General features: G+C 48.4%; 1 protein-coding gene and 1 pseudogene across 1 annotated transcript; one reads left to right on the plus strand and one right to left on the minus strand.

The window, feature by feature from the left end:
- On the minus strand, positions 1-27,701 carry FXR2 (FMR1 autosomal homolog 2). The gene is given in 18 exon segments (XM_003912259.3): positions 1-697; positions 1,023-1,123; positions 1,275-1,370; positions 1,465-1,582; positions 1,584-1,666; positions 1,756-1,953; positions 2,174-2,396; positions 2,696-2,782; positions 3,016-3,125; positions 3,463-3,541; positions 4,584-4,754; positions 12,625-12,741; positions 14,133-14,226; positions 14,641-14,789; positions 14,893-14,964; positions 18,265-18,358; positions 18,718-18,770; positions 27,250-27,701. Coding segments are annotated over 18 exon segments (2,022 nt in total). The 5' UTR covers positions 27,331-27,701; the 3' UTR covers positions 1-601.
- Positions 23,995-24,088, plus strand: LOC116271172 (annotated as a pseudogene).

Raw genomic sequence — 27,701 nt, forward strand, 5'->3', positions numbered from 1 at the left:
GCCATTTGGATTTTTTTATTCTCTTTTTAAATACTGTACAGTGAAAAATAAATACGCCTTCTCATCCACCAGACAAGGTTGGTCCCCTCCCCCGGGGGACCTTGTCACCCCCCTTCATACACACCCCTGGTTCTACTCCAAAACCTTCCCCGTGCCTCCCACCCACTTATCTCTTACTATCCCCGTCTTCCACAGTGATGAGGCCCCAGAAATGGGGGGTACAGGATGGGAGGAGGGATAGCAGGGGAGGCCCCCTGAACGGTCAAATCTGGGTGGGTCAAGGAGCACCCCCCCACCAACAGGTGGAGAATGGGGGTGTTCAGAGAGAGATTGGGGCATTAGAGGATAAAGGCACATCCAGTCTGATGGGGAAGGAGAGAGGCTCCCCTTACCCTGGGGGTAGGGTGGACAAGAGGGAGGGGGTATGACCCTGTTACACACCCCTCCACTAGCTCCTGGAGGTTGGGGGGTACCCAAGCTGCTGTGCCACCCCCCTCCCCCCTAGATAAGAGCAGCTCCAGCGCAGGTCAGTTGGGCCTGTGAGGGCCATGGTGTTGGGCAGCAAGCGAGATGGAGAAGGGAGGGGTGCAGGCTGGAGGTTTTATGAAACCCCATTCACCATACTACCCAACTCCAAGGGGGCGGAGAGCTCCCCATTCTCCGAGGGGCCCTTAGGAAGCTTGCTGACAGAGTCACCCTGAGGGGAAAGTGGGAAAGAAAACAGACAAGCAAGAAGCGGTGAGTAGAAATTCAGGTGGGAGACATTTCTACCATCCAAGCCCTCCTGGCATTTGGTGATCCAGAGGTTGGTTCCCTCATGATCCAGTCTCTCTTACTTGGGATCCACAAAATGTGAACCACACTTTCCTCTCTATCCTATTCAAAGTTTACACTAGTCTAAACTCCATCAGACACAGCTGCCTCTGCAATTCAGTAAGAGATTTATTTGTGAAATTTGTTGTGCCCTCTGCCCCAGAGTAACAACAAAAAAGGGATGGGTAAATCACATCTTGCCTGCCTACCTTCTGTCCTGAAAGAGAGTCCTCTGAGGGTTTAGTGCGTTCCAGGGGTGGCCGCTGGCGGCTCTGAGACTCTGCTCGTGAGATATAGTCAGCCACAGTCACTGGGGAAGGCAGGAGATTAAGACTTTCAGATGGAATTCTGGTAGCCAGCCCAAGACACCCACTGAACCCGAACCCCTGATTTTCACAGGGTAGGAAGCATCCCATTCTCTCAGCTCTGAGGAAGGATTCTGGTGTCCAGAGTTGGCTGACCTGGCTGGCGGTCTCCACTGATAGAACCATCCGTCCGATTACCACGGTTACGGCGGCGGCGGCTGCGATTACGACGTTGAGGTCTTGATTCATCTTCTGTAGGGCAGGAAAAAACCAGAGTCACACATCTAACCTCTCACCCTCGATTCCTACCCATGTCTAACTTTCCAGACTCCAGGCACACCCTCACCCAGGCCATTCTCTGTCATGTTGGGCCCATCTGATTCCAGGCCTCCATCCATGACGGTCCTGTCTTCATCAGTGCGGCGGCGGCGGGAGCGGCGGCGCCTGGCACTTGCTGGGGGGGGGTTCCCCAGGTTCTGAATCAACCGGGGGCTCTGGTTCAGATGTGTCCAATAGGCTGTAGGGATTACTGTCTGGATCCTTCAGCACTGGTCAGAGGAAGAAGAGGAGAAGGTGGCATTCAGGTGCCCATCATCTTTTGTTTTGGCCCATATTCATGAACCCAGCTGTCTGGTACCTGAGCTAATAGATGAAGAATTATATCTCGAAGTGGGCCGGGGGGCAGGTGGGGGTCCCCTACCCCGGCCCCCAATCGGCCGCCTCCGGCTTTCTTCCCCTCGGGTTGGGGGATCCCTGTCGCCAGGCCCAGCTCGGTTGGGTTCCTCTCTCTTCTCTGACTCAGTCTCTGAAGCTGTAGACACATCTGAGCTGGGGCCTGAAGAACACAGTGGGATTTATTCACGGCCATTCGTCCTACCTCAGGATCCATCACATCCCCCAAACTGGAAGAATTCTCCCTCTCACTCACAAGTCCCCCAGCCAATCAATCACTTCTTTATCATCTCCATCCCAGATTTCCCCAAACTTCCATCCAGACCTCTGCCTCTACCCACAAGCCCTGCCACTCCCTGCCTCCTGTTCCCAAGCTGTCTCACCATAGGCAGGACCGCCTGTCCTCCGGCCACGGCCACGGCCCCCATAGCTGCCCCCATAGGTTCGAGTCGCATGGAGGGAGGAGGAGGAGCTCTCATCGGTGCTATATCCAGCCTTGTCGCTGCCACCGCTGCCCCGCCCACTCCCAGGAGGGCGAAAGCCCAGCCCAATCTGCCGAAGCTGCTCATCAATTTGCAACCTCTCCAAGCGAAGCTGTTCTACCTCCTGGTTGGGTAAAAGACGGAAGAAGAAGCGAAAGGAGAAATAAGATCAGTGCCTTTCTTCATGCTTCTCCACCCTGACTGTCCCTCTATATCTAATCTCTTAGGAATGCAAGGAGAAGGAAGACACTGGCTAAACAAGGAAAATTCTGGGACCCAACCCTATAGCCCCAAATTTCCACAAATGTTTTCTGTTCTACATGGAGAGACAAACAGAGCACCAAAATTCCTGAGTTGACCCCCACAGCAGTCTTAGTTCAAACCCTTTCCACACCCAGCTCTGTCCTCTCCCAGCCTGGGTACCTGCAGGTAGGAAAGGTGATACTCCAGCAAAGCCTGGGCATTGCTGATGTTCTCTCGGGTGCCAACAAAAATGAAGGGAACCATTCCCTGGAGAGCAGAGAGCAGAGACGATGGATCAGAAAGGAAAATGAAATGGAAGGATTAACCCCGCCCAGTGTCCTAGGGGAACCTGCCCAGTGGGATCATTCTGGGCTCTAAATCTACTAGGGTTAAACAAGTTTCCGTACTCCACCCTCTCAAAGGACAATCCCAGCCCTAAGAGGACAATCCCATTTACTTCTGGAAACCAATCTCTATGCCCACTTGCCCCATACCCATACCTCCTCTCTGGGGTTCTTCTTGTCATTATCCCCTTCCACTCGAACCCTCACCACACCAGATTTATCCACAATCTCCTGGATCACTTTCCCGTTCTTTCCAATCACTTTGCCTGGAATAAGTAAAGGAGGAATTAAGCCTTTTTTTTTTTTTTTTTTTAAGGAAATAAGAATAAAGCTGATAAACCGTCTTCCAGCCTCATTTTCTTTATATGGATTCCATTTACTTCATTCTCCCGCTTCTAGTTTTCTGATGTGTTTTTACAGGACAAAATGTTACAATCCCTAGAAATTTATTCTTTCATTTTTATCACTCCCATTACAGACTGTTTCTCTGTCCTTGTGAAACTGAGAGTCCACAGGGAGGTGCCAATCCTAGATACAAGCTCAGAATCACTGTAGAGAATCTTGATTCTGACCTCTAACTGTATATACACGCCACCAACTCACCAACCAGGTTCCTGGGCACTTGCACTGAGTCCTCAGAAAACTCAAGGTAGCTTCGGGCCTGTCGGCAAGCCTCGGGAGTCTAAAGGAAGAACAGCGGGGAGTTGTTACTAAAACAGAAGACCAGCTGGGTGAGGTGGCTCGTGCCTGTAATCCCAGCACTTTAGGAGGCTGAGGCAGGCGGATAACTTGAGGTCAGGAGTTCAAGACTAGCCTGGGTGACATGGTGAAACGCTATCTCTACTAAAAATACAAAAAATCAGCCAAGCATGGTGGCTCACGTCTGTCATCCCAGCTACTCAGGAGGCTGAGGCAGAAGAATTTCTTGAACCCAGGAGGTGGACATTGCAATAAGCTGAGATTATGCCACTACACTCCAGCCCGGGCAACAGAGTGAGTTAGACTCCGTCTCATAAAGAAATAAATTAAACAAATAAATAACTTAAAACAAACAAACAAACAAAAAAAACAGAGGACCTTGGCCAGCCACAGTGGCTCACACCTGTAATCTCAACAGTTTGGGAGGCTAAGGGAGGACTGCTTGAGGCCAGGAGTTAAAGACAAGCTTGGGCGACACAGATCTGGTCTATTTTTGTTATTTTTTGGTCTCACTCTATTGACTATATTGCCCAGGTTGGTTCAGTGGCACCATCATGGTGTATTGCAGCCTCGACTTTCTAGGCTCAAGTGATCCTCCTGCCTCAGCCTCCCAAGTAGCCAAGTAGCTGGGGCCACAGATGCATGCCACCATGCTCAGTTAACGTTTTTTGGTTTTCTTTGGGGGTAAAGACAGGGTCTCTCTATGTTGCCCAGGTTGGTCTCAAACTCCCAGGCTCAAGCGATCCTCCCCTCCATCTTCCCACTTCAGCCTCCCAAATACCTGGGACTATAGGTACGCACCACCACTTCCAGCTAATTTTTAAATTTTTGTAGAGATTGGGTCTCACTATATTGCACAGGCTGGTCTCAAACTCCTAGGCTCAAGTGATCCTCCCACTTCAGCCTCCCAAGGTGCTGAAATTATAGGTGTGAGCCACTGTGCCCAGCCTGAGGCTTATTTTCTACTTCGGCCTCTCTTCCCTCTATCCCCTAAGAGACCCAGAAGAAAGACATCCTTTGCTGACCTCCCCATAGATGCGGAAAGTGCAGGTCTCTTCACCCAGCTCAATGGCAGTCACCCCAGGTACTTTTCGGGCCTGCTGGATGTTGGCACCATGAGTCCCAATTGCCAGTCCCATCAGGTCCTCTCGCACTGTGAACTCCTCTTGGAAGGCTGCTGCCAACTGCTTGCTTGTCTGAAAGGAAAAGTCACTGTAGGAATCATGGTGGTAGAATCTCAGAACACAGTCCCAGGCACATGACCCTTAGCATAACTTCAATAAGGAAAACTATGTGATATTAACAGAAAGCTAGAACCACTCTGGAGTCTGCTGACCACCAGGACCTGTGTGGAAAGGTCAGGAACTTTTTGTTTTTCCTTTGAGACGGAGTTTCACTCTGTCGCCCAGGCTGGAGTGCAGTGGCGCGATCTCCACGTCTCGAGTTCAAGTGATTCTCATGCCTCAGCCTCCCGAGTAGCTGCGACTACAGGTGTCCACCACCACTCCTGGCTAATTTTTGTATTTTTAGTAGAGATGGGGTTTCACCATGTTGGCCAGGCTGGTCTCAAACTCCTGACCTCAGGTGATCCACCCACCTCAGCCTCCCAAAGTGCTGGGATTACCCGTGTGAGCTACCATGCCTGGCCAAGGTCAAGAACTTTTAATTCCACCCCTACCTTCCAAATACCAATGGTTTGTGGGGAAGGAAAGGTAAAGAGGGTAGAGTTTGGACTGAGACCCACCGAAGTTCTGGATTTGGCCCTAAGAGTATCTATCCCTAACAGTATCTATCTGTGTGATCTTAAAACACACACTGCCTCTTGTGTCATCTGCTAAGTGATTATATCCAACTTATCTTATTCTCAAGACTAGCAAGAGGATTAGACAAGGCTGGTGTGAAAGTACTTCTCACAAGGTACATGCAAGTGTAAGGAACTCTTACCTTAACCAAACGAATATCAACTCATCCCCATATAAAACCCAACAACTTAAGTAAAAAGTGAGGGGTAGGCTGTGCACGGTGGCTCACGCCTATAATCCCAGCACTTCGGAAGGCTGAGGCGGGCAGATCACGAGGTCAGGAGATTGCATGGTGAAACCCCGTCTCTATTAAAAATACAAAAATTAGCTGGGCTTGGTGGGGTGCGCCTATAATCCCAGCTACTTGGGAGGCTGAGGCAGGAGAATCGCTCGAACCAGGGAGTCAGAGGTTATAATGAGCCAAGATCATGCCACTGCACTCCAGCCTGGTGACAGAGCAAGACTCCGTCTCAAAAAAAAAAAAAAAAAAAAAGTGAGGGGTTAAGAAAAACAGAAAATGTGCCTATAGAACACCAGGCTTTCACATCATTTCTCAATCAGTCTTTAGAGGAACCCTTGGGTTCAGGGGCAGGAAGACAGAAAGGTTTTAGAAGAGTGAATCCCATGTTGTAAGCGCCAAATAGAAATAATACCTGAAAGGAAACATTCCTTGACTGCAATGCACTACTTCCCACTTCCAAGTTGGATAGGACTGAATTGTAGCAAGGATTTACACCAGGCAAGAAGAGAAAGTTGGGAAAAGAAACTAAGTTGAGTGTTCAAAATCACTACACTAGGAAGGGAGGGGAAGTGATCTACAATGACTTATAAGAGTCTTCTAGATAAGCCTGCAGAACAGCTGGGTTTTCTTTTTTTTTTTTTTTTGTCTTTTTATTGAGATGGGGTCTGTCACCCAGGCTGGAGTACAGTGGCATGATCTCTGCTCATTGCAACTTCTGCCTCCCTTTTTTTGGTATTTTTAGTGGAGAAAGGGTTTCACCATGCTGGCCAGGCTGGTCTTGAACTCTGGACTTCATGATTCGCCCACCTCGGCCTTCCAAAGTGCTGGGATTACAGGCCTGAGCCACCGCGCCCGGCCGCTTTCAGGTTTTTAGAGGCTTCACTACTAGGCATGACTGATTAAATCACTGACCATCAGTGACTGCCTTAACCTTCAGCCCCTCTCCCCTCCCAGGAAGCTGGTGGGGGTGAGGCTGAAAGTTCCAACCCTCTAATCATGAAGCCACCTAGAGGGGCTAGCCATGAATCAACTCATCAGCATACAAAACACACATCACTGGAGATTCCAAGGATTTTACAAGTGGAAAGCCAGGAGCCTGGTCAGGAGACCAAATATGTATCTCTCAGTATCACAGAGCCTGTCAGTCTTACTGGTTTTACTTGTAAAATGTATCCTACGTAAAACTACTCTCTCTCTCTTCCTTTAGCACTCCAGTTCAAGTTTCTCACCTGGACTGCTGTGTTCTGTTCCTGCTTCTGTTCTTGCCCCCCTTTCAATCTATCATTGAAACAGGAGTTTAAAACAAGGCACTTTTGGCCGGGCACGGTGGCTCACGCCTGTAATCCCAGCACTTCGGGAGGCCAAGGCAGGTGGATCACGAAGTCAGGAGATCGAGACCATCCTGGCTAACACAATGAAACCCCGTCTCTACTAAAAAAAAAAAAATCAGGCGGGCGAGGTGGCCGGTGCCTGTAGTCCCAGCTTCTTGGGAGGCTGAGACAGGAGAATCAGTTGAACCCGGGAGGCGGAGCTTGTAGTGAGCGGAGATCGCACCACTGCACTCCACCCTGGGCGACAGTGCGAGACTCCATCTCCAAAAAAAAGACAAAACAGAAGGCACTGTGAACTCAATGGCTTCTCAGTATACACACAATAAAATCCCCCTCAGCCTACCGTACATGTCTTACATGATCTACTTGCTGTCTGACAAAATTTTGTATCAGTCTCCCTTTGCTCACTCTGTGCTAACTACACAGGTTACAGTGAGCTGAGATCGCACTACTGTACTCCTGCCTGGACAACAGAGCAAGACTCCATCTCAAAAAATTAAAAAATAAAATAAAATAGGCCAGTGTGATGGCTCATGCCTATAATCCCAGCACTTTGGGAGGCCAAGACAAGTGGATCCCTTAAGGCCAGGGGTTCGTCACCAGCCTAGCCAACATGGTGAAACTCTGTCTCTACTAAAAATACTAAAATTAGGGTTGTGTATAGTGGCTTATGCCTGTAATTCCAATACTTTGGGAGGCCAAGGCAGGTGGATCACCTGTGGTCAGGAGTTCAAAACCAGCCTAGGCAACATGGTGAAACACCGTCTCTACTAAAGAGACAAAAATTAGCCACATGTGGGGGCGCATGTGCCTGTTATCTGAGCTACTCAGGAGGCTGAGGCACAAGAATCGCTTGAACCTAGGAGGCAGAGGTTGCAGGGAGCAGAGATTGCACCATTGCACTCCAGCCTGGGTGACAGAGGGAAACTCTGTCTCAAAAAAAAAAAAAAAAGAAACAAAGAATTAGCCAAGTATGGTGGCGTGCACTTCTAATCCCACCCACCCAAAGGCTGACGTGAGAGGATCACTTGATCCTGGCGGGTGGAGACTGCAGTGAGTTGAGATCCTGCCACTACATACACTCCAGCCTGGACAACAGACTGAGATTCCATCTCAAAACAAAAAACAAAAACAAAAAATAAAGTTTGTATTATCTGAAGGTAATAGTAAATTTTTCCTGCCAGTGCCCTGAGCAGGATCCCTGAAGAAGTCAAAGATTATCATGACCCAGCAATTGCACAGCCACAGAAAAAAGCCTCCCAAAAAGATCAATTCACTTGATAAATGGAAATGGGTATTCAAATACACACACCCTATTCACTTAGAATGTTATACTACCAAGGAAAGGGAATCTGACAATTACAGGATGTCAGAATTCAAAAAGATCTCATAGAAATACTCTAGTCAGGCTAGGCGTGGTGGCTCACACCTGTAATCCCAACACTTTGGGAGGTTGAGGCCAGCGGATCACTTGAGGTCCATAGTTCGAGATCAGCCTGGCCAACACGGTGAAACCCCATCTCTACTAAAAAAGACAAAAATTAGCCAGGTGTGATGGCACACACCTGTAATCCCAGCTACTCGGGAGGATGAGGCAGGAGAATTGCTTCAATCTGGGAGTTGGAGGTTGCAGTAAGCCAAGATAGTGCCACTGCACTCCAGCCTGGGCGACAGAGACGCTATCTCAAAAAACAAACAAACAAACAAAAAAACAACAAAAAAAGAAATACCCTTTTTTTTTTCTGAGATGCAGTTTACTCTTGTTGCCCAAGAGTAATCTCGGCTCACTGCAAGTTCCACCTCCTGGGTTCATGCCGCTCTGCTGCCTCAGCTCCCCGAGTAGCTGGGACTACAGGCGGCCGCCACCACGCCCGACTAATTTTTGTTAGGCTAATTTTTGTATTTTTAGTAGAGATGGGGTTTCACCATGTTGGCCAGGCTGGTCTTGAACTCCCAACCTCAGGTGATCCACCCTCCTCAGCCTCCCAAAGTGTCGCGATTAGAGGCGTGGGCCACCGTGCCCAGCCATATCTTTTTTTTTTTTTTGAGACAGAGTTTTACTCATCACCCAGGCTGGAGTGCAGTGGCGCAATCTTGGCTCACTGCAACCTCTACTTCCCAGATTCAAGCAATTCTCCTGCCTCAGTCTCACGAGTAGCTGAAATTACAGCCGTGTGCCACCACGCCCACCTGAATTTTGTCTTTTTAGTAAAGATGGGGTTTCACCATGTTGACCAGCCTGGTCTCGACTCCCAACCTCAGGTGATCTGCCTGCGTCAGCCCCCCCAAAGTACTGAAGTGCTGGGATTACAGGCGTGAGCCACCGCGCCCACCCTAAAAAAGAAATATTCTAGTATAGGCTGGGTGTGGTGGCTCACACTGGTAATCCTAGCACTTTGGGAGGTACAGGCAGGTGGATCTCTTGAGTCTAGAAGTTCAAGACCAGGGCCGGGCACAGTGGCTCATGTCTGTAATCCCAGCACTTTGGGAGGCCAAGGCAGATGGATCATGAAGTCAGGGGTTTGAGACCGGCCTAGCCAACATAGTGAAACCCCGTCACTACTAAAAATACAAAAATTAGCTGGGTGTGGTGGCACACACCTGTAGTCCCAGCTACTTGGGAGGCTGAGGCAGGAGAATCGCTTGAACCCGGAAGGCGGACGTTGCAGTGAGCTGAGACCAGGCCATTGCACTACAGCCTGGGTGACAAAGTGAGACTCCATCTCAAAAAAAAAAAAACCATTCAGCCCAGCATGGTGTCTCACGCCTGTAATCCCAACACTCTGGGAGGCCAAGGCAGGTGGATCACGAAGTCAGGAGATCGAGACCATCCTGGCTAACATGGTGAAACCCCGTCTCTACTAAAAAAACATACAAAAAAATTAGCCAGGCGTGGTGGCGGCCGCCTGTAGTCCCAGCTACTCGGGGAGCTGAGGCAGCAGAACGGCATGAACCCAGGAGATGGAGCTTGCAGTGAGCCGAGATCACGCCACTGCACTCCAGCCTGGGCAACAGAGCGAGACCCTGTCTCAAAAAAAAAAAAAAAACACAAAAATACGTTCAAGACCAGCCTGGGCAATATGGCAAAACCACATCTCTATTAAAAATACAAAAAATTGGCCAGGCACAGTGGCTCACGCATGTAATCCCAGCACTTTGGGAGGGTGGTAGATCACTTGAGGTCAGGAGTTCGAGCCTAGCCAACATAGTGAAACCCCAACTCTACTAAAAATACGAAAACTAGCTGGACATGGTGATGGGCTCCTATAATCCCAGCTACTCAGGCGACTGAGGAGGGAGAATTGCTTGAACCCAGGAGGCAGAGGTTGCAGTGAGCCGAGATCATGCCACTGCACTCCAGCCTGAGCGACACAGCAAGACTATGTTTCAAAAAAAAAAAATTAGGCTGGGTACTGTGGCCCACGCCTGTAATCCCAGCACTTTGGGAGGCCGAGGCAGGTGGATCACCTGAGGTCAGGAGTTCAAGACCAGCCTGGCCAACGTGGTGAAACCTCATCTCTACTAAAAATAAAAATATTAGCTGGGTGTGGTGGTAGGCGCCAGTAATCCCAGCTACTTGGGAGGCTGAGGCAGGAGAATTGCTAGAATCTGGGAGGTGGAGGTTGCAGTGAGCCAAGACTGCACCACTCCATTCCAGCCTGTGCAACAGAGCAAGACTCCATCCAAAAAAAAAAAAAGAAAATTAGTTGAGCATGGTGGCACACGCAAGTAATTCCAGCTACTGAGGAGGGTGAGGTAGGAGAAACACCAGAACCTGGGGAGTCAAGGCTGCAGTGAGCCATGTTACTCCAACTTGGGCAATGGGAGTGAGACCCTGTCTCAAAAAAGAAAAGAAAAAACGAGGCTGGGCGCAGTGGCTCATGCCTGCAATGCCAGCACTTTGGGAGACCGAGTTAGGCAGATCATCTGAGGTCAGGAGTTCGAGACCAGCCTGGTCAACATGGTGAAATCCTGTCTCCACTAAAAAACACAAAAATTAGCCAGGCGTGGTGGTACATGCCTGTAACCTCAGCTACTCCGGAGGCTGAGGCAGCAGAATGGCCTGAACCCAGGAGGTGGAGGTTGCAGTGAGCCGAAGTTGTGCCATTGCACTCCAGCCTGGGCAACAAGAGAGAAACTCCCTCTTGAAAAAAAAAAACAAAAAAGAATAAAAGAAATGTTCTAGTTTACCTATTAAGTTGTGAGAACGAACAAATAGAAAAAATATTTTAAATATAAAATTTAAAAAAAGAAACACTCTAGCCTACCGACCTCACTGGCACAGATGAAGATAAATCTCAGCGTAGGCCGGGCGCGGTGGCTCAAGCCTGTAATCCCAGCACTTTGGGAGGCCGAGATGGGCGGATCACGAGGTCAGGAGATCGAGACCATGCTGGCTAACATGGTGAAACCCCGTCTCTACTAAAAAATACAAAAAATTAGCCGGGCGAGGTGGTGGGTGCCTGTGGTCCCAGCTACTCGGGAGGCTGAGGCGGGAGAATGGCGTGAACCCAGGAGGCAGAGCTTGCAGTGAGCTGAGATCCGGCCACTGCACTCCAGCCTGGGCGACAGAGCGAGACTCCGTCTCAAACAAAAAAAAAAAAAAAAAGGCCGGGCGCGGTGGCTCAAGCCTGTAATCCCAGCACTTTGGGAGGCCGAGGCGGGCGGATCACGAGGTCAGGAGATCGAGACCATCCTGGCTAACATGGTGAAACCCCGTCTCTACTAAAAATACGAAAAACTAGCCGGGCGTGGTGGCGGGCGCCTGTAGTCCCAGCTACTCGGAGGCTGAGGCAGGAGAATGGCCTGAACCTGGGAGGCGGAGCTTGCAGTGAGCCGAGATCGCGCCACTGCACTCCAACCTGGGTGACACAGCGCAAGACTCCGTCTCAAAAAAAAAAAAAAAAAAAAAAAAAAAAAAAATCTCAGCGTAATGAAATTATTTGCCAAAAGACAATTATTTGACAAGACTTAGCATTCCAAGTCCAGTGGTATGCCCAGTGTCCAAATGGTTCTCAAATATATCCTGCAAAGTCGTTTGGTTTCCACAGGTGATTTGGGGGTGTTGGTGGAGGTAAGAGCCATGTCCACTTTCCACTTTTAGACAGAGCTGCTCTGACTGATTATTTTATGCATTGTGGTTCCAAGTAACATTTAACTTCATCAAAAAGGGTGCCATCAGCTAGGTGTGGTGGCTCACGCCTGTAATTCCAGCACTTTGGGAGGCCGAGATGGGTGGATCACATGAGGTCAGGAGTTCGAGACCAGCTTGGGCAACATGGCAAAATCCCATCTCCACTAATCATACAAAACTTAGCCGGGTGTGGTGGCGCATGCCTGCAATCCCAGCTACTCAGAAGGCTGAGGCATGAGAATTGCTTAAACACAGGAGATGGGGGTTGCAGTGAGCCGAGATCATGTCACTGCACTCCAGCCTAGGTGACAGAGCGAGACTCTGTCTCGAAAAAATAAAAAAAAAATTGGTTAAAAGAAATCTGAAAATAATTGTACTATACCATGATAGAGCTCTGTCATCTGGAGGAGTCTGAGATAAAATAATAGCTGAACCAGGTTTAATTGCCCAGAAAAAGCCTTAGTCTTTGTTCTGTAAATACAAGAGCATGGATGGAGGACAGGGTAGGAAGGGAGGAAGACAGTATCTTCAGCAGGAGGAAAAGGAGCTAAAAGTTACCTCTAGGTGCTTGGTAGCTTCTTCATTTCGGGACATAAGTAGCAGTTTGGTGCGCAGGCTTCGGAAATGCATATCACCCAGCAGAGATGCTCGCTTCACAGGGGCTTCTGTGGTTGACTGTGAGGAAACCGGTGGGAAAGTCATTAAAACTGGCTTGGAATAAACACTGAGGGAGAGCCAGGGACTAGAAATCAGGATGCCTAAATCCCGGGAAAAGGGTTGAGAAATGAAGCTAGCAGGCTGGGCGCAGTGGCTGATGCCTGTAATCCCAGCACTTTGGGAGGCCGAGGCAGGAAGATCACGAGGTCAGGAGTTCGAGACCAGACTGGCCAAGAGGGTGAGACCCTGTATCTACTAAAAATACAAAAATTAGCCAGGCGTGGTGGTGCACGCCTATAATTCCAGCTACTCCAGAGGCTGAGGCAGTAGAATCGCTTGAACCCAGGAGTCGGAGGTTGCAGTGAGTCGAGACTGTGCCACTGCATTCTAGCCTGGTGACAGAGCAATACTCCATCTCCAAAAAAAAAAAAGAAATGACGCTAGGAAGGAGGAGACTCACTGTCAGTCCCACAAAGGCTGACTATCCGGGTACTGAAGGACAATGGTTTAGAGAGAAAGCAAAGAGCAAGCATAAGGTGAGAGCTACATACTCTATTTCTGAAAGTCCAAGTATCAAGAGAGGGTCTCCAACCCAGATGGCAACGTGATTATCGCGTTTAAAAAAAAAGGTCAGAGGCCGCGCATGGTAGCTCATGCCTGTAATCCTAGCACTTTGAGAGGCTGAGGTGGGCGGATCATGAGGTCAGGAGTTCAAGACCAGCCTGACCAATATGGTGAAACCTTGTTTCTACTAAAAATACAAAAATTAGCTGGGCATGTTGGGTGCGGTAGCTTATGCCTGTAATCCAAGAACTTGGGAGGCCGAGACGGGTGGATCACAAGATCAGGAGTTCAAGACCAGCCTGGCCAAGATGGTGAAACCCTGTCTCTACTAAAAATACAAAAAAAAAAATTAGCCGGACGAGGTGGCAGGTGCCTGTAATCCTAGCTACTCAGGAGGCTGAGGCAGGAGAATCGCTTCAACTTGGAGGGCGGAGGTTGCAGTGAGCCAAGATCACACCTTTGCACTCCAGCCTGGGCGACAGAGTGAGATTCCACCTCAAAAAAAAAAAAAAAAAAATTAGCCAGGCGTGGTGACGCACACCTGTAATCCCAGCTACTCGGGAGACTGAGGCAGGAGAATTGCTTGAACCCTGGAGGTGGAGGTTGCAGTGAGCCGAGATTGTGCCATTGTTCTCCAGCCTGGGCAACAAGAATGAGACTCCGTCTCAAAAAAAAGAAAAAAAAAGGTGGACTACCTGGGCCTGTAGGAGTCAGGAGCAACACAGTCCTCTCTGACAAATAAATATAAGCACATTTAAGCCCTTTCCTTTCTGCAAAGGGGTTAAAAGGGGAAAAAGAAAAAATGTTCAAAGGGCTTATGTGAAATTCAGGCAGAATAAACTCACCAGAATGAAGAGTTCACTGTTTGTGATGTTGAGAAAGATGCAGTTGGCTCCCAGCGCTTTCTTGAACTCTTTATGGACGTTTTCATTGGAGCAGCTGCAGAGGAAAAAAGTACTCAGAGGGCAGAATACAGAGAGTACAGTGAAGAGCTCTGGGGAGGCCAGGCATGGTGGTTTGCACCTGTAATCCTAGCACTCTGGGAGGCTAGGGCAAGATGATCACTTGAGGTCAGGAGTTCAAGATTAGCATGGGCAACATAGTGAGACCCTGTCTCTATTAAAAAAAAAAAAAAATCAGAGGAGCAGGGCTGAGTGCATAAGAAAATAAGAGGGACCACAGTTAAAGAACAAGGATGGGAAAATAAACAGAGTGTCTTCTTAGCAAGAAGGGCTCTAGAGGGCCAGGGGAACAACAGAGAAAACTGCAAAGTGGGAGTGATGCCTGGAAGAAATAAAGCCAGAGATTAGGGCTGTAAAGAGGGCCCTCATTCCCACCATCCTTAACACTCACGCTTCTCTCAGATCCTCGGGCACAGCCATGGTAACCTTGAAGAAGCTGCCTTTGGTTGCAAGGGGATTGGGATTAACTGGCCGAAGTCGCTCCAGGGTAACAATTTCATTGTAGGTGGCATCACAGGCAGCATATTCAATAACATAGAACTGGCATATGGTAAAAAAGGAGAAGTTGTGGATGACCTGAGCAACTTTCTAAGAATAAAATATTTGTTTCAGTAGTTCTCCAAAGGCATTCCCAGTCACTCACATCTCCCTTCATCATCCGCACCCGGGCCAGCCACCAGCCACAAGGTTCCTGTTCATTGGCTCGAGAATAAACCTAAAGAAAAGTAGAGAATCAAAGAGATATTGAAGACCACCCAAAAGTATCAAGAAAGGGATGAGGAGGCCAGGCATGGTGGGGCTCACACCTGTAATCTCAGTGCTTTGGGAGGCTGAGGCAAAAGGAATGCTTATGCCCAGGAGTTCAAGACCAGCTTAGGCAACGTAAACAATAGAATAACCATTAAGATACTTGGGGCTACTGGGCACAGTGGCTCACGCCTATAATCCCAGCACTTTGGGAGGCCAAGGTAGGAGGATCTCTTGAGCACAGGACTTCTCAAGAATGGTCTGGGCAACGGCGACATAGTGAGACCCCATCTCCACCAAAAAAAGAAAAACAAAAAAACAAGAGGCCAAGCATAGTGGCTTACGCCCATAATCCCAGCACTTTGGCTGAGGTGGGCTTATCACCTGAGGTCAGGAATTCAAGACCAGCCTGGCCAACACAGTAGAACCCCACCTCTACTAAAAATACAAAAATTAGCCAGGTGTGGTGGCACATGCCTGTACTTCCAGCTACTCAGGAGGCTGAGGCAGGAGAATCGCTTGAACCTGGGAGGCAGAGGTTGCAGTGAGCTGAGATCGTAGCACTGCACTCCAGCCTAGGTGATAGAGCAAGACACTGTCTCAAAAAGAAAACAAAAAAGAGGCAGTTGTGGTGGTGCACGCCTGCAGTCCTAACTACTCAGGAGGCCGAGGTGGGAGGATCACTTGAGCCTGGGAGGTTGAGCCTGAGCAGTGAGCAGTGAGCTATGATTGCACCACTGCACTTCAGCACGGGCAACAGAATAAAAACTTGTCTCAAAAAAAAAACAACCCAACAAGATATTTGGGATGGCCGGGAGTGGTGGTTCACGCCTGTAATCCCAGCACTTTGGGAGGCCAACGCAGGCAGATCACAAGGTCAGGAGTTCAAGACTAGCCTGGCCAACAGAGTGAAACCCCATCTCTACTAAAAACACAAAAATTGGCCAGGCGTGGTGGCTCACGCCTGTAATCCCAGCACTTTGGGAGGCTGAAGCAGGTGGATCACAAGGTCAGGAGATCGAGACCATCCTGGCTAACATGGTGAAACCCTGTCTCTACTAAAAATACAAAAAAAAAAAAAAAGGCCGGGCGCGGTGGCTCAAGCCTGTAATCCCAGCACTTTGGGAGGCCGAGGCGGGTGGATCACAAGGTCAGGAGATCGAGACTATCCTGGCTAACATGGTGAAACCCCGTCTCTACTAAAAATACAACAAACTAGCCGGGCGCGGTAGCGGGCGCCTTTAGTCCCAGCTACTTGGGAGGCTGAGGCGGGAGAATGGCGTGAACCCGGGGGGCGGAGCTTGCAGTGAGCCGAGATCGCGCCACTGCACTCTAGCCTGGGAGACACAGTGAGACTCCGTCTCAAAAAAAAAAAAAAAAAAAAAAAAAAATTAGCTGCGTGTGGTGGAGGGCGCCTGTAGTCCCAGCTACTCGGGAGGCTGAAACGGGAGAATGGTGTGAACCCAGGAGGCGGAGCTTGCAGTGAGCCGAGATCGCGCCACTGCACTCCAGCCTGGGTGACAAAGCGAGACTCCATCTCAAAAAAAAAAAACAAAAAACAAAAATACAAAAATTAGCCAGCCTGGTGGCGTGAGCCTGTAATCCCAGCTACTCGGGAGGCTGAGGCAGGAGAATCACTTGAACCTGGGAGGTGGAGGTTGCAGTGAGCCGTAATCACGCCACTGCACTACAGCTTGAGCAACAGAGTAAGACTTCGTCTCAAAAAGAAAAAAAAAAGATATTTGGGATTCATCTTTTTCTTTCTTTTTTTTTTTTTGAGACGAAGTTTCGCTCTTGGTGCTCAGGCTGGAGTGCAATGGCGCAATCTCAGTTCACTGCAACCTCCACTTCCCAGGTTTAAGCAATTCTCCTGCGTCAGCCTCACAAGTAGCTGGGATTACAGGCACCCGCCACCACGCCCAGCTAGTTTCTTGTATTTTTAGTAGAGATGGGGTTTCACCATATTGGCCAGGCTGGTCTTGAACTCCTGACCTCAGGTGATCTGCCCCCTCTTGGCCTCCGAAAGTGCTGGGATTTCAGGTGTGAGCCACTGCATCCAGCCTGGGATGCATCTTAAAACAAGGATACAGGAAACTAGAGGAAGCAACTAACTAAAAATCAGAGGACGGCAGGACATGGTGGCTCTTCAATGTAATCCCAGCACTTTGGGAGGCCGAGGTGGGTGGATAACCTGAGGTCAGGAAGTTCAAGACTAGCCTGGCCATGGTCAAAAGTGGCTCGCCTGTAATCCCAGCACTTTTAGAGGCCGAGACGGGCGGATCACAAGGTCAGAGATCGAGACCATCCTGGCTAACATGCAGGAAACCCCGTCCCTACTAAAAATACAAAAACTAGCCGGGCGAGGTGGCGGGCCTGCAGTCCCAGCTACTCGAGGCTGAGGCAGGAGAATGGCGAAATTGGGAGGCGGAGCTTGCAGTGAGCTGAGATCCGCCACTGCACTCCAGCCTGGTGAAGAGCTGAGACCTCGGCCTCAAAAAAAAAAAAAAAAAAAAAAAAAGACTAGCCTGGCTTCATGGTAAACTCTGCCGCAAAATACAAAAAATTAGCCAGGCATGATGGCAAGTGCCTGTAATCCCAGCCACTTGGGGCTGAGGGAAGAACTGCCGGAAACCGAGAGGTGGAGGTTGTAGTAAGCCAAGATTGCACCACTGCACTCCAGCCTGGGCAACAGAGCGAGACTCCATCTGAAAAAAAAAAAAAAAAAGCCGGAAGGGTGGCTCAAGCCTGTAATCCCAGCACTTTGGAAAACAGACAGGGCGACCATGAGGCCAGAGGATCGAGACTATCCCATACACGGTGAAACCCCTCGCTCTACTAAAAGTACACAAAAAACTAGCCGGCAAGGTGTATGGCACTCAGTCCCAGCTACCGAGGTATTGAGGCAGGAGAATGGTAACCCGGAGTGCGGAGCTTTTGCAGTGAGCTGAGATCCCACTGCACTAGGCCTGGGCGACAGAGCCGCAGACTCTGTCTCAAAAATCAGCATTACCTGGATTTTAGATGCTGTTACCACAGATGGAAGGCAAATCCCCTGAAACTGGGGATGTCCCTCAGAGTTTGGCTGATCATAACAGTGATGAAAGGGGAACTGTTGCATTTTACATTTCCACAGGCATGTAGCCTATGGAAATGACTTAGTGGCTGGATATGGTTTAGTTGGGGAGGAAGGAATATGAACCAACCAGAGAAAAGCCTAGAATCCTGGGAAAACGTGACATTTAGAAAGGGTGTACTCCACAGCCCTTACCTCCACTTCATCCCCTTCTGTGATCTCCTTATTATAGTCAGCTGGAGGTGGCAGTCGGACATCTCCAAAAGGAATTTGTCTCTCACTCTGCCAGCTGTAAGAGAAACAAGAATATGAAAAAGCTACTCTGACTGATATGGTTGCCCATTTCTTTACAAAAGGGTTATTGCCTCGGCTGGGCGATTCCCACCTATCTGGATAATCAGAGGCTAACCCCCAGGTCCTGCTCCATAGTGGTGCCATCCATCTCTTTCTAGACTCTAAATACTGGGCCAAACGCCCCCGCCCTCACCAAATTCTCAGCCCTTTCCTCTCCTGGGATCCATGTAAGTTCCCCACCCAAACCCTCAGCTCTCCCCACCTATTACATGCCTCATAGGACTCAGCCGCCCCCTCTTCTCCACTCTCCTTCTAGGACCTAGTATGCTGGATTCTCTATTCCCAAGGTCTTACTTGTTTTCAAAGAAGATGGTGACAGAGTCTTCATGGACATCCTTCACAAAGCCCTAGAATGGATTTTAGAAAAAAGTAAAAAATATAAAATGACCTTTTACTTCCACCTTAGCCACCAAGGGAATAGAGACACCACAAACCCTTAAACTGGAGTTTTAGATAGAGACACAAGTGGTGTAATGAGAGAGCCTGAAAGGCTGCACTGGGGAAAGAATATGGGCAGTCAGACAGAGAAAGGAAATTATATTGTCATGGAGAGGTGTATGTACCACCTGCATCAGAACAGCCTGGAAACCGGTGATCTACTCAGGCTCCCACAGGGGCCTCCCTATCTGTCTGCCTCCTGTTGTGCTGAGCAGCCTGCCAGAGTTCAATTAAAATACCAACAACATTCAGCAAGGCTAAGAATATCCCATGAGACAGTGTGAGGCTGTCCTGGAACACCTAGAGGACATGAGGATCTGTCAAGAGAGAGAAGGGCCTACCTCCGCAATACAGCAAGAGATCTGAGCAGACTCGCTGCCCTGATGCATGGGTCCTAAGACAATAATCAGAACACTAGACAAGTTCAAAATTGTGATGAACACAATTTACAGAAGGAAAAATTAAGACTTAAAATACATCAGTTTTTTAATACTAGAATTGAATCTAGAATGACACTGAAAATTTATAAAGGATAACAAAATTTATGGAAGACTCCAAACTTGATATTATGACAAGAGGAACAGGGACGACTGAACAGCTGATCCATCTCCTGTGGTCTATGTCCTCACTAAGGAGGCCAAAGCCATGAGTTCACCCCTGCGCTCCCAATTCTTCTACCTTCCCCCTATTTGTCACATACAATTAGGGATTTCTAATTTTGAAAAAGGTCTAGCTTATGAATTTATTATTTTATCAACTGTGCTTTTGGTTTCATATCTAAGAAATCTTTGCCCAGGCCAGGCACAGTGGCTCACACCTGTAATCTCAGCACTTTGGGAGACAAGGCAGGCCGATCATCTGAGGTCAGGAGTTCGAGACCAGCCTGGCCAACATGGTGAAACCCCATCTCTACTAAAAATACAAAACTTAGCCAGGCATGGTAGTGCATGCCTGTAATCCCAGCTACTTGGGAGGCTGAGGAAAGAGAATCACCTGAACCTGAGAGTCAGAGGTTGCAGTGAGCCAAGATCGTGCTATTGCACTCCAGGCTGGGCGACAAGAGCAAAACTCCATCTCAAAAAAAAGAAAAAAGAAGAAATCTTTGCCTAATCCAAGGCCACAAAGGTTTTCCCTTATGTCTTCTTAAACTTTTAGGTTTTTGTTTTACATTTACATCTATACTCCTTTATTTTTAGACAGAGTCTCACTCTGTCACCCAGGCTGGAGTGCAATGGCACAATCTCTTGGCCCACTGCAACATCCACCCGCTGGGTTCAAGCAATTCTCCTGCCTCAGCCTCTCGAGTAGCTAAGGTTACAGGCAACCACCACCATACCAGGCTAATTTTTCATATTTTTAGTAGATATGGGGTTTTACCATGTTGGCCAGGCTCGTCTCGAACTCCTGACCTCAGTTGATCCACCCGCCTCGGCCTCCCAAAGCTGGGATTACAGATGTGAGCCACTGTGCCCAGCCCTATAATCCATTTTGAATTAAGTTCTACATATAAAGTGAGGTATTGATCAATGTTTTTAAAATTTTTTAATTTTTATTTATTTTTTTTGAGACAGAGTTTTGCTCTTGTTGCCCAGGCTGGAGTGCAATGGTGCAATTTTGGCTCACCGCAACCTCCGCCTCCCAGGTTCAAGCAATTCTGCCTCAGCCTCCCAAGTAGCTGGGATTACAGGCATGTGCCACCATGTTCGGCTAATTTTGTATTTTTAGTAGAGACAGGGTTTCTCCATGTTGGTCAGACTGGTCTCAAACTCCCGACCTGATCCACCCGCCTCAGCCTCCCAAAGTGCTGGGATTACAGGTATGAACCATTGTGCCTGGCCTCTTTTTTTAAAACATATTTTTATTTATTTATTTTTATTTATTTATTTTTTGAGACGGAGTCTCGCTGTGTCGCCCAGGCTGGAGGGCAGTGGCCGGATCTCAGCTCACTGCAAGTTCCGCCTCCCGGGTTTACACCACTCTCCTGCCTCCGCCTCCCAAATAGCTGGGACTACAGGCGTCCGCCACCTTGCCTGGCTAGTTTTTTGTACTTTTTAGTAGAGACGGGGTTTCACCATGTTAGCCAGGATGGTCTCGATCTCCTGACCTCGTGATCCGCCCGTCTTGGCCTCCCAAAGTGCTGGGATTACAGGCTTGAGCCTAAAACATATTTTTAAATTTAAAAAAAAATTTTTTAATAGAGACGGGGTTTCGCTGTGTTGCCCAGGCTGGTCTTAAACTCCTGGACTCAAGCAACACACCCGCCTTAGCCTCCAAGAATGTTGGGATTACAGGCGTGACCACTGTGCCCAGCCCATTTTTTACCTACAGATATCTTGTTCCAGCACTGCTTGTTGAAAAGACAAACAGTTCTTTCTGGCCGGGAGTGGTAGCTCATGCCTGTAATCCCAACACTGGGAGGCCAAGGCTGGCAGATCAGCTGAGGCCAGGAGTTTGAGATCAGTCTGGCCAATATGGCAAAACCCCATAGCTGCTGCTACTACTACTACTACTACTGCTACTACTACTACTACTACTACTACTACTACTAATAATAATAATAATAATAAATAAATTAGCCAGGCGTGGTGGCACATGGCTGTAACCTCAGCTATTCAGGGTGGCTGAGGCATGAAAATCACTTGAACCCAGGAGGCAGAGGCTGAAGTCAGTCAAGATCATGCCATCGCACTGCAGCCTAGACAACAGAGCAAAACTCTGCCTTTAAAAAAAAAAAAAAGAAAGAAAAGAAGAAAAGACTATCCTTTCTCAGCTGAATTGAACTGCCTTTTTATTTCTGTCAAAAATCAGGAAGGGCAATTTAATGTATAATGACAGAAAGAAGATTGGTAGTTGATGGAGGACTTTTGGGAGTGACAGAAATGTTCATTCTTTTGATTGCAGTGATGGTTTCAGTTATATATATGTCAAAACTTAACAAATGGCACACTTTATGTCTACCTTGTTGTATGTCAATTTCACCTCAATAAATATGTTTTTTTAAAAAATTAGCCTGGACAACACAGGGAGACCCCATCTCTGCAAAAAATTTAAAAATTAGCAGGGTATGATGGCTTGTGCCTGTAGTCCCAGCTATTCAGGAGGCTGAGGTGGGAGGATCACTTGAGCCAGGGAGGTCGAGGCTGTAGTGAGCTGTGATCACACCACTGCAGTCCACAGCTTGGGCAACAGAGCAAGACCCTGACTCAAAAAAAAAATAAAAATAATAAAAAAATAAAAGAAGTAGAGGTTCAAAAGGCTAATACACAAGAACTATTCATGAGCTTTGCTGCAAGGGACAAAGGCTAAGCTTAGAAAACACCGAAAATGCCCTTGGCAAATGCACAGCTCCCACCTCACAGAACTAATTAATCATAAACACTTACCAGATTGCTATTTCCTTACGATGGGAAAATCTAAGCCTGCATTTCGCTCTTCATACAAGCCACCTTTCTCGTCTTTAGGGATATGTCTTGCTACAGAGGCTGCAGTCAGTCAAGACCATTCTTGACTGAATGTTCTTTCTTAGAGCCTTACTACTGCCCAAGGCTTTAATTACTACTGGTATTTCCTGGCCTCTTTTTTACCCATGCTTTCTCTTTCTCTGACATTCTCTTCTCCAGAAATGTTTTTTCTACTCTTCATTCAGATTTTTTTCCTTTTTCAAAAAAAGAACCTGAGTTATGAACATATTCATTCAGGTTTAATGCCAACTCCTACTGTTCTGCATTCAAGTCTTCTGAGGCACTTTTACTTCTACTTGCCTGGGTCCCTCTTCCCTTTTGGGTTCTTCCCTTAGCTCCTGCTCAGGTGTCCTCCCTCCTCCCACAACCACTAATATTTTAACCATTCCCTCTTCTTTTCCCTGTAATCCCAACACTGGGAGGCTGAGGCCGGCAGATCAGCTGAGGTCGGCAGATCAGCTGAGGTCAGGCGTTCGAGACCAGTCTGGCCAATATGGCAAAACCCCATCGCTAAAAAAAAAAAAAAAAAAAAAAAACAAAAAACTATATATACATACACACACACACACACACACACACACAAATACAAATTAGCCAGGCATGGTGGCACATGGCTGTAACCTCAGCTATTCAGGGTGGCTGAGGTGAGTATCACTTGAAGCCAAGAGGCAGAGGCTGTAGGGTCATCTGGATTTCTAGAATTATTCCGACCAGCCTCTTCAGCTGACTTTATCCAATTCTTTACCCAAAATGTCTACTCCAAGTCTTAGAAGTAGTTTATCAAGGTAGGAGTTACACTGACAGAAAGAAGTGGAAAAGAGACAGATGACAATCACTAACCTACTGCTTTTGTGAAGAGATTTCTACTCCTAGATATATTCACAAAGGCTATGCCTATGGTGTAATCCAATTATCCTCCACCATGTTAGGCTTGGCACCAGGGTGAGTAGCAATATTACCCTAGTTTTTCCAGCTACCATGACTTCCAAGGCAGAAATGCAAAGCTCAGAATGGAGTAATCTCTCACATCACTCGGCAGTTCAACCAAATCTCACTCAACCTTATACTTCCAGAGCCTCTTTCCTTCAATTAAGTCTCCAAAACTAGCTCTGTCCCCAACTTCATATTCCAATCCTGTCTCTGCTCCTAAATTCCACCCATTCATCCCATACCAGTTTTTTTCTCCAAGGGTATCAGTGGTGGAAAGCGAGCCCCAAGTTCTGCTCAGTCTATGCTCATTGTGAAAATAAGCAGGGGAAGGCAAAAACAGGTGGGTGGAATGTGTTAGGGAGCCACCTAGATCCAGAGGATGACTTGATTCAGTGGCCATAGCATCACCTGGCTTTGGCTTCTGGAGCCTGGCACCAAGCCAGCAGAGCAAGAGCGAGCCCCAGGTTCCTAGGTACTTTGGTTTCCTCAAATTAGAAGATATAAAATGGGTCCCCACTTTGACTGTTGTCTAGTTCTAGACTCCCAAAGCAAAGGAGGGGGTTCTAGGAGAAGAGCAGGAACAGTCTGAGTAAAAACCAAGTACTGAAGCTGAGGATGCCACGTTGATTAAGAAAGGAATGGGGATTAGGATATCCAGGTGAGGTTCGGAGTAGGATGATTGCGCCCTGGAAGGTGAATACTTCATTTGGGAGAGTACAACTTAAAGAATAAAATACATTAGATCATTGAGTACGTCTTAAGCATGATGACTGAGGTTTCAAGCTCACGTGTGATGTGTGCCTCCCTCAAACCTTGTTACAGATGCCAGTCTAACATGAAAAAAAAACAGAAAAAAAGAGTAAGTCTGACAAACTTAATGTTGGGATAGCTACAAAATAACTTAGATCCCAGATCTAACATTTTATCCTTTAAGAAAACTAACTGATGGGAGGGCATGGTGGTTCACACCTGTAATCCCAGCACTTGGGAGGCCAAGGCGGGCTAATCACTTGAGGTCAGGAGTCAGAAATCAGCCTGACCAACATGGCAAAACCCCGTCCCTACTGAAAATATAAAAATTAGCCAGGCATGGTGTTGCACACCTGTAATCCCAGCTACTCTGGAGGCTGAGGCAGGAGAATCGCTTGAACCCGGGAGGCGGAGGCTGCAGTGAGATGACATCATGCCACAGTACTCCAGCCTGGATGACAAAAGGAGACCCTGCCTCAAATTTAAAAAAAAAAAAAAGAAGAGAAAGAAAAGAAAACTGACAACAGGGCCCAATTCTGAGAGAGGAGAAAGGGACCTTCCCAATGTACATTTCCAGAAGCAGTGTAAATACTCCCTGACCCATCCCAAGTTTGCTGAGTCATGAATATTAAATCAGCAGCAAGGTCAAAACGGATAAGTATCTATAGGGTACTGAGAGTGGAAGATTAGCCTGAATTTAGGGATTTGTGGTTTTTAACTCAGGAACGGGGCAGAAAATGCTAACCTGCCCAGATCCACATTACCACATTACCTGGCTTTCAGCTCAACCCCAGACTCTACTCTCTGAATCAGAGTATCCTGGTCCCCATGTACTCAAGTCTATCATTGCCCACAGCGCACAGGAGAAAGGGAAAAGATTCAGAGAGACTTTCTGCTGGACACTTATTATGTGGAACAGAAAACGTGTCCCTTCCCAGCCATCTCATACAGTTCATTTGAACTGGATACCAATCTTTCCCAGCTGTGCAGGGCTCCTGTGCTTCCTAGAACAAAGCAAACATCATATCTTGATCTTGGACTCAATTTAAGAATCTCTTCTCTTGGAACTCAGAATTTTGGGGTGGTAAGGACCCAGATGAAGGAAAAGATACCGAGGGAAACAGGGAGGGCCACTTTAGGAAGCGTATTTCAACAAAGGTAGTGCAAGTTTGGGGAAAAGGATATGAGAGACAAATGTGCTCTATCAAAAGCAGAAAGGAATTAGAGACTTTTGCCAAAAAAAACAGAAATGCTATGGAGGCAGGCTAGAAGAAAAAGTCCCAAGAGTTAGGCAAGTATGCAGAAAATGACAAAAGAGATCAGCAGGGAGCTTCCTTCAGCTAGACAGGGAATTAGGTGATCCCTGGGGATTACACAGGAATACAGAAATATTAAGAGAAAAAGCCAAAAACTTGAATTGAGACAGTAAGTTAGACATGGGTACCCAAAGTCACCGCACAGAAAGAAATCTGATGAGGGAAGTAAGGCAAAAATGGGTAAGTATGAAGAGTAAGTAAAAAATGACTACAATGGCGCGGTGGCTCACGCCTGTAACCCCAGCACTTTGGGAGGCCGAGGCGGGCGGATCACAAGGTCAGGAGATCAAGACCATCCTGGCTAACACGGTGAAACCTCGTCTCTACTAAAAATACAAAAACCTAGCCGGGCATGGTGGTGTGTGCCTGTCGTCACAGCTACTCAGGAGGCTGAGACAGGAGAATGGCGTGAACCTGGGAGGCGGAGCTTGCAGTGAGCCCAGATCGCGCCACTGCACTCCAGCCTGGGTGACAGAGCCAGACTCCGTCTCAAAAAAAAAAAAAAAAAAAAAGACTACAATGAACTTAGCAACTGAAGTAGAGGCAGAAACCACCCAAGGGAAATTACAAGACCCTCTACAGTTACAGAAAATATGACTTAGGGAAGGAGTCACAGAAAGACACTTCCAAGGGCATGAGAAACTAGAGAGGGCTACTGTGGGGGGGAAAGGCCTGAGGGGAACAGAAGGAAAGGGGGAAGGGGGATCTACTCTTAACAAGTAATGCCATGGGAAGGTATCTCTTCTACAGCTCCCCCAGGTGAAATCAAAGAATGAGACACAAATCAGGAGAGTCTCTGGGACAATTCCAGGCATCAAATCCAAAAGAGGTTCAGAATAGCAACAGTCAAAGAAAAACTCTTGGGAGGCAAGAAAGGGTTCTCTCTGGCTTAATCCAAATGGGAAAAAAATGTCCTAGAAAATGGATTCAGAGCAGATAAGGAAGGTGGTATTATAAGGAGTTCTAAGGAACCAAATCCTGGGCAAAGGGGGAGGTCAAATAAGGAAGGGTCTTTGAAAGATGATCCCTTCTTCCAAAAAAGGTTGTCAGATTCCCGAACTGGGATAGTTGGCCAAGAGTCTTCAAGAAGTGGAAATCTTAAGAAAAACAGAAGGGAACCCCATGAGCTTCCTTTTAGAGATCCTTTTAGAGATCATGACTATGAAGCTTACATGCCTCAAGACGAAGAAACTCTAAGAATGACCTGAAGGTATCTGAAGTCTAAGTGAGACCTCAAATCCATTCTGAGTAGAATGGTAGACCAGTGGGCCTTGAGATCAAGGTGTGGTGGGGTGAAAGACTTGCGAAAGATGCCACCTTATGGCTGGCTGAGAAGCAACTTGACTGATCCAACCCAGGGTTCCTGAGGTCAAAGATGCCAAACGTCGTAAATGGATCTGACCATTTCTCCTTGGCTTGGGAACCGGAATATAAGCTGAAAGTGGGGTGAGTGTTCCAGAGTCAGTAGGCAGAGGCCTCTCTGAGGAAGATGAAAGGATCCGATATGGGACAGAGGGGGCCTTCCCAAGGGGACCGTGCAGAAGAAAGACAATTCTCCATGTGCCTGGACCGTGGGGAAGATGTGATTAAGGTCTAAGGTATGTCTTCCATCAGACAACGGAAACAGTCAATTAGAAGCTGGGTAAAGGGGTCTCTCCTGGGGAGCGGGGAGCGCCAAGCCAGGGACAATAATGGCCTGAAGTTCATTCTCCCTGAGATGGGGGTAGAAGCAGGTGCAGTAAAGGAGTCAAAAATAAAAGGAACAGGTTGACTCCAAGAGGTCTCTCAGGGAAGGCTGCGGGTGGGAGCAAGGGTCTAAGATTCTAAGGGCCAGGACTCAGCTCCAGAAGCTCGATCCCGCCCCACGCGTTCCTGCTCCGGCCGGGGGAGGGGGCTAAGGACCGGCGTCCCCAGTCGGCGCGCCGTCTCACCTTGTAGAAGGCCCCGTTGGAGCCGCGCACCTCGACGGGCAGTCCCGGCTCCACATCCCCCCCAGAGGCCAGGCCGCCCATGGCGCCGCCACCGCCTCCGACTCCCCCGGCGGCGGCTGCAGCAGCAGTCTGAGTGCGGGCCGGGCCAGGCCCCCGGCGTCTCCCCGGAGGAGGAGCCGGAGGGGGAGCCGCGGGGGGCGGGAGCCGGGCCGGCCCCACGGCGGCCCTGCCACAGCCAACGAGCAGGGGGCCGGGGCCGGGCCGCTCCCCGTCCGCCGCCGCCGCCTTGGTCTCCGCCACCGTGAGGGAAACGGCCGCCGCCGCCGCTGCCTTCGTCACCTCAGCTTCCGCCTGCCGCCGCCCCCGCTGCTGCCTCAGTCCCGGGACCCGCTGCTGCCGCTGCCGCTCCACAGCCTCCACCTCCCCCTGCCACCGCCTCCTACTGCGCAGGC

The sequence above is a fragment of the Papio anubis genome, chromosome 17 (assembly GCF_008728515.1).
Source record: "Papio anubis isolate 15944 chromosome 17, Panubis1.0, whole genome shotgun sequence".
NCBI lineage: Eukaryota > Metazoa > Chordata > Mammalia > Primates > Cercopithecidae > Papio > Papio anubis.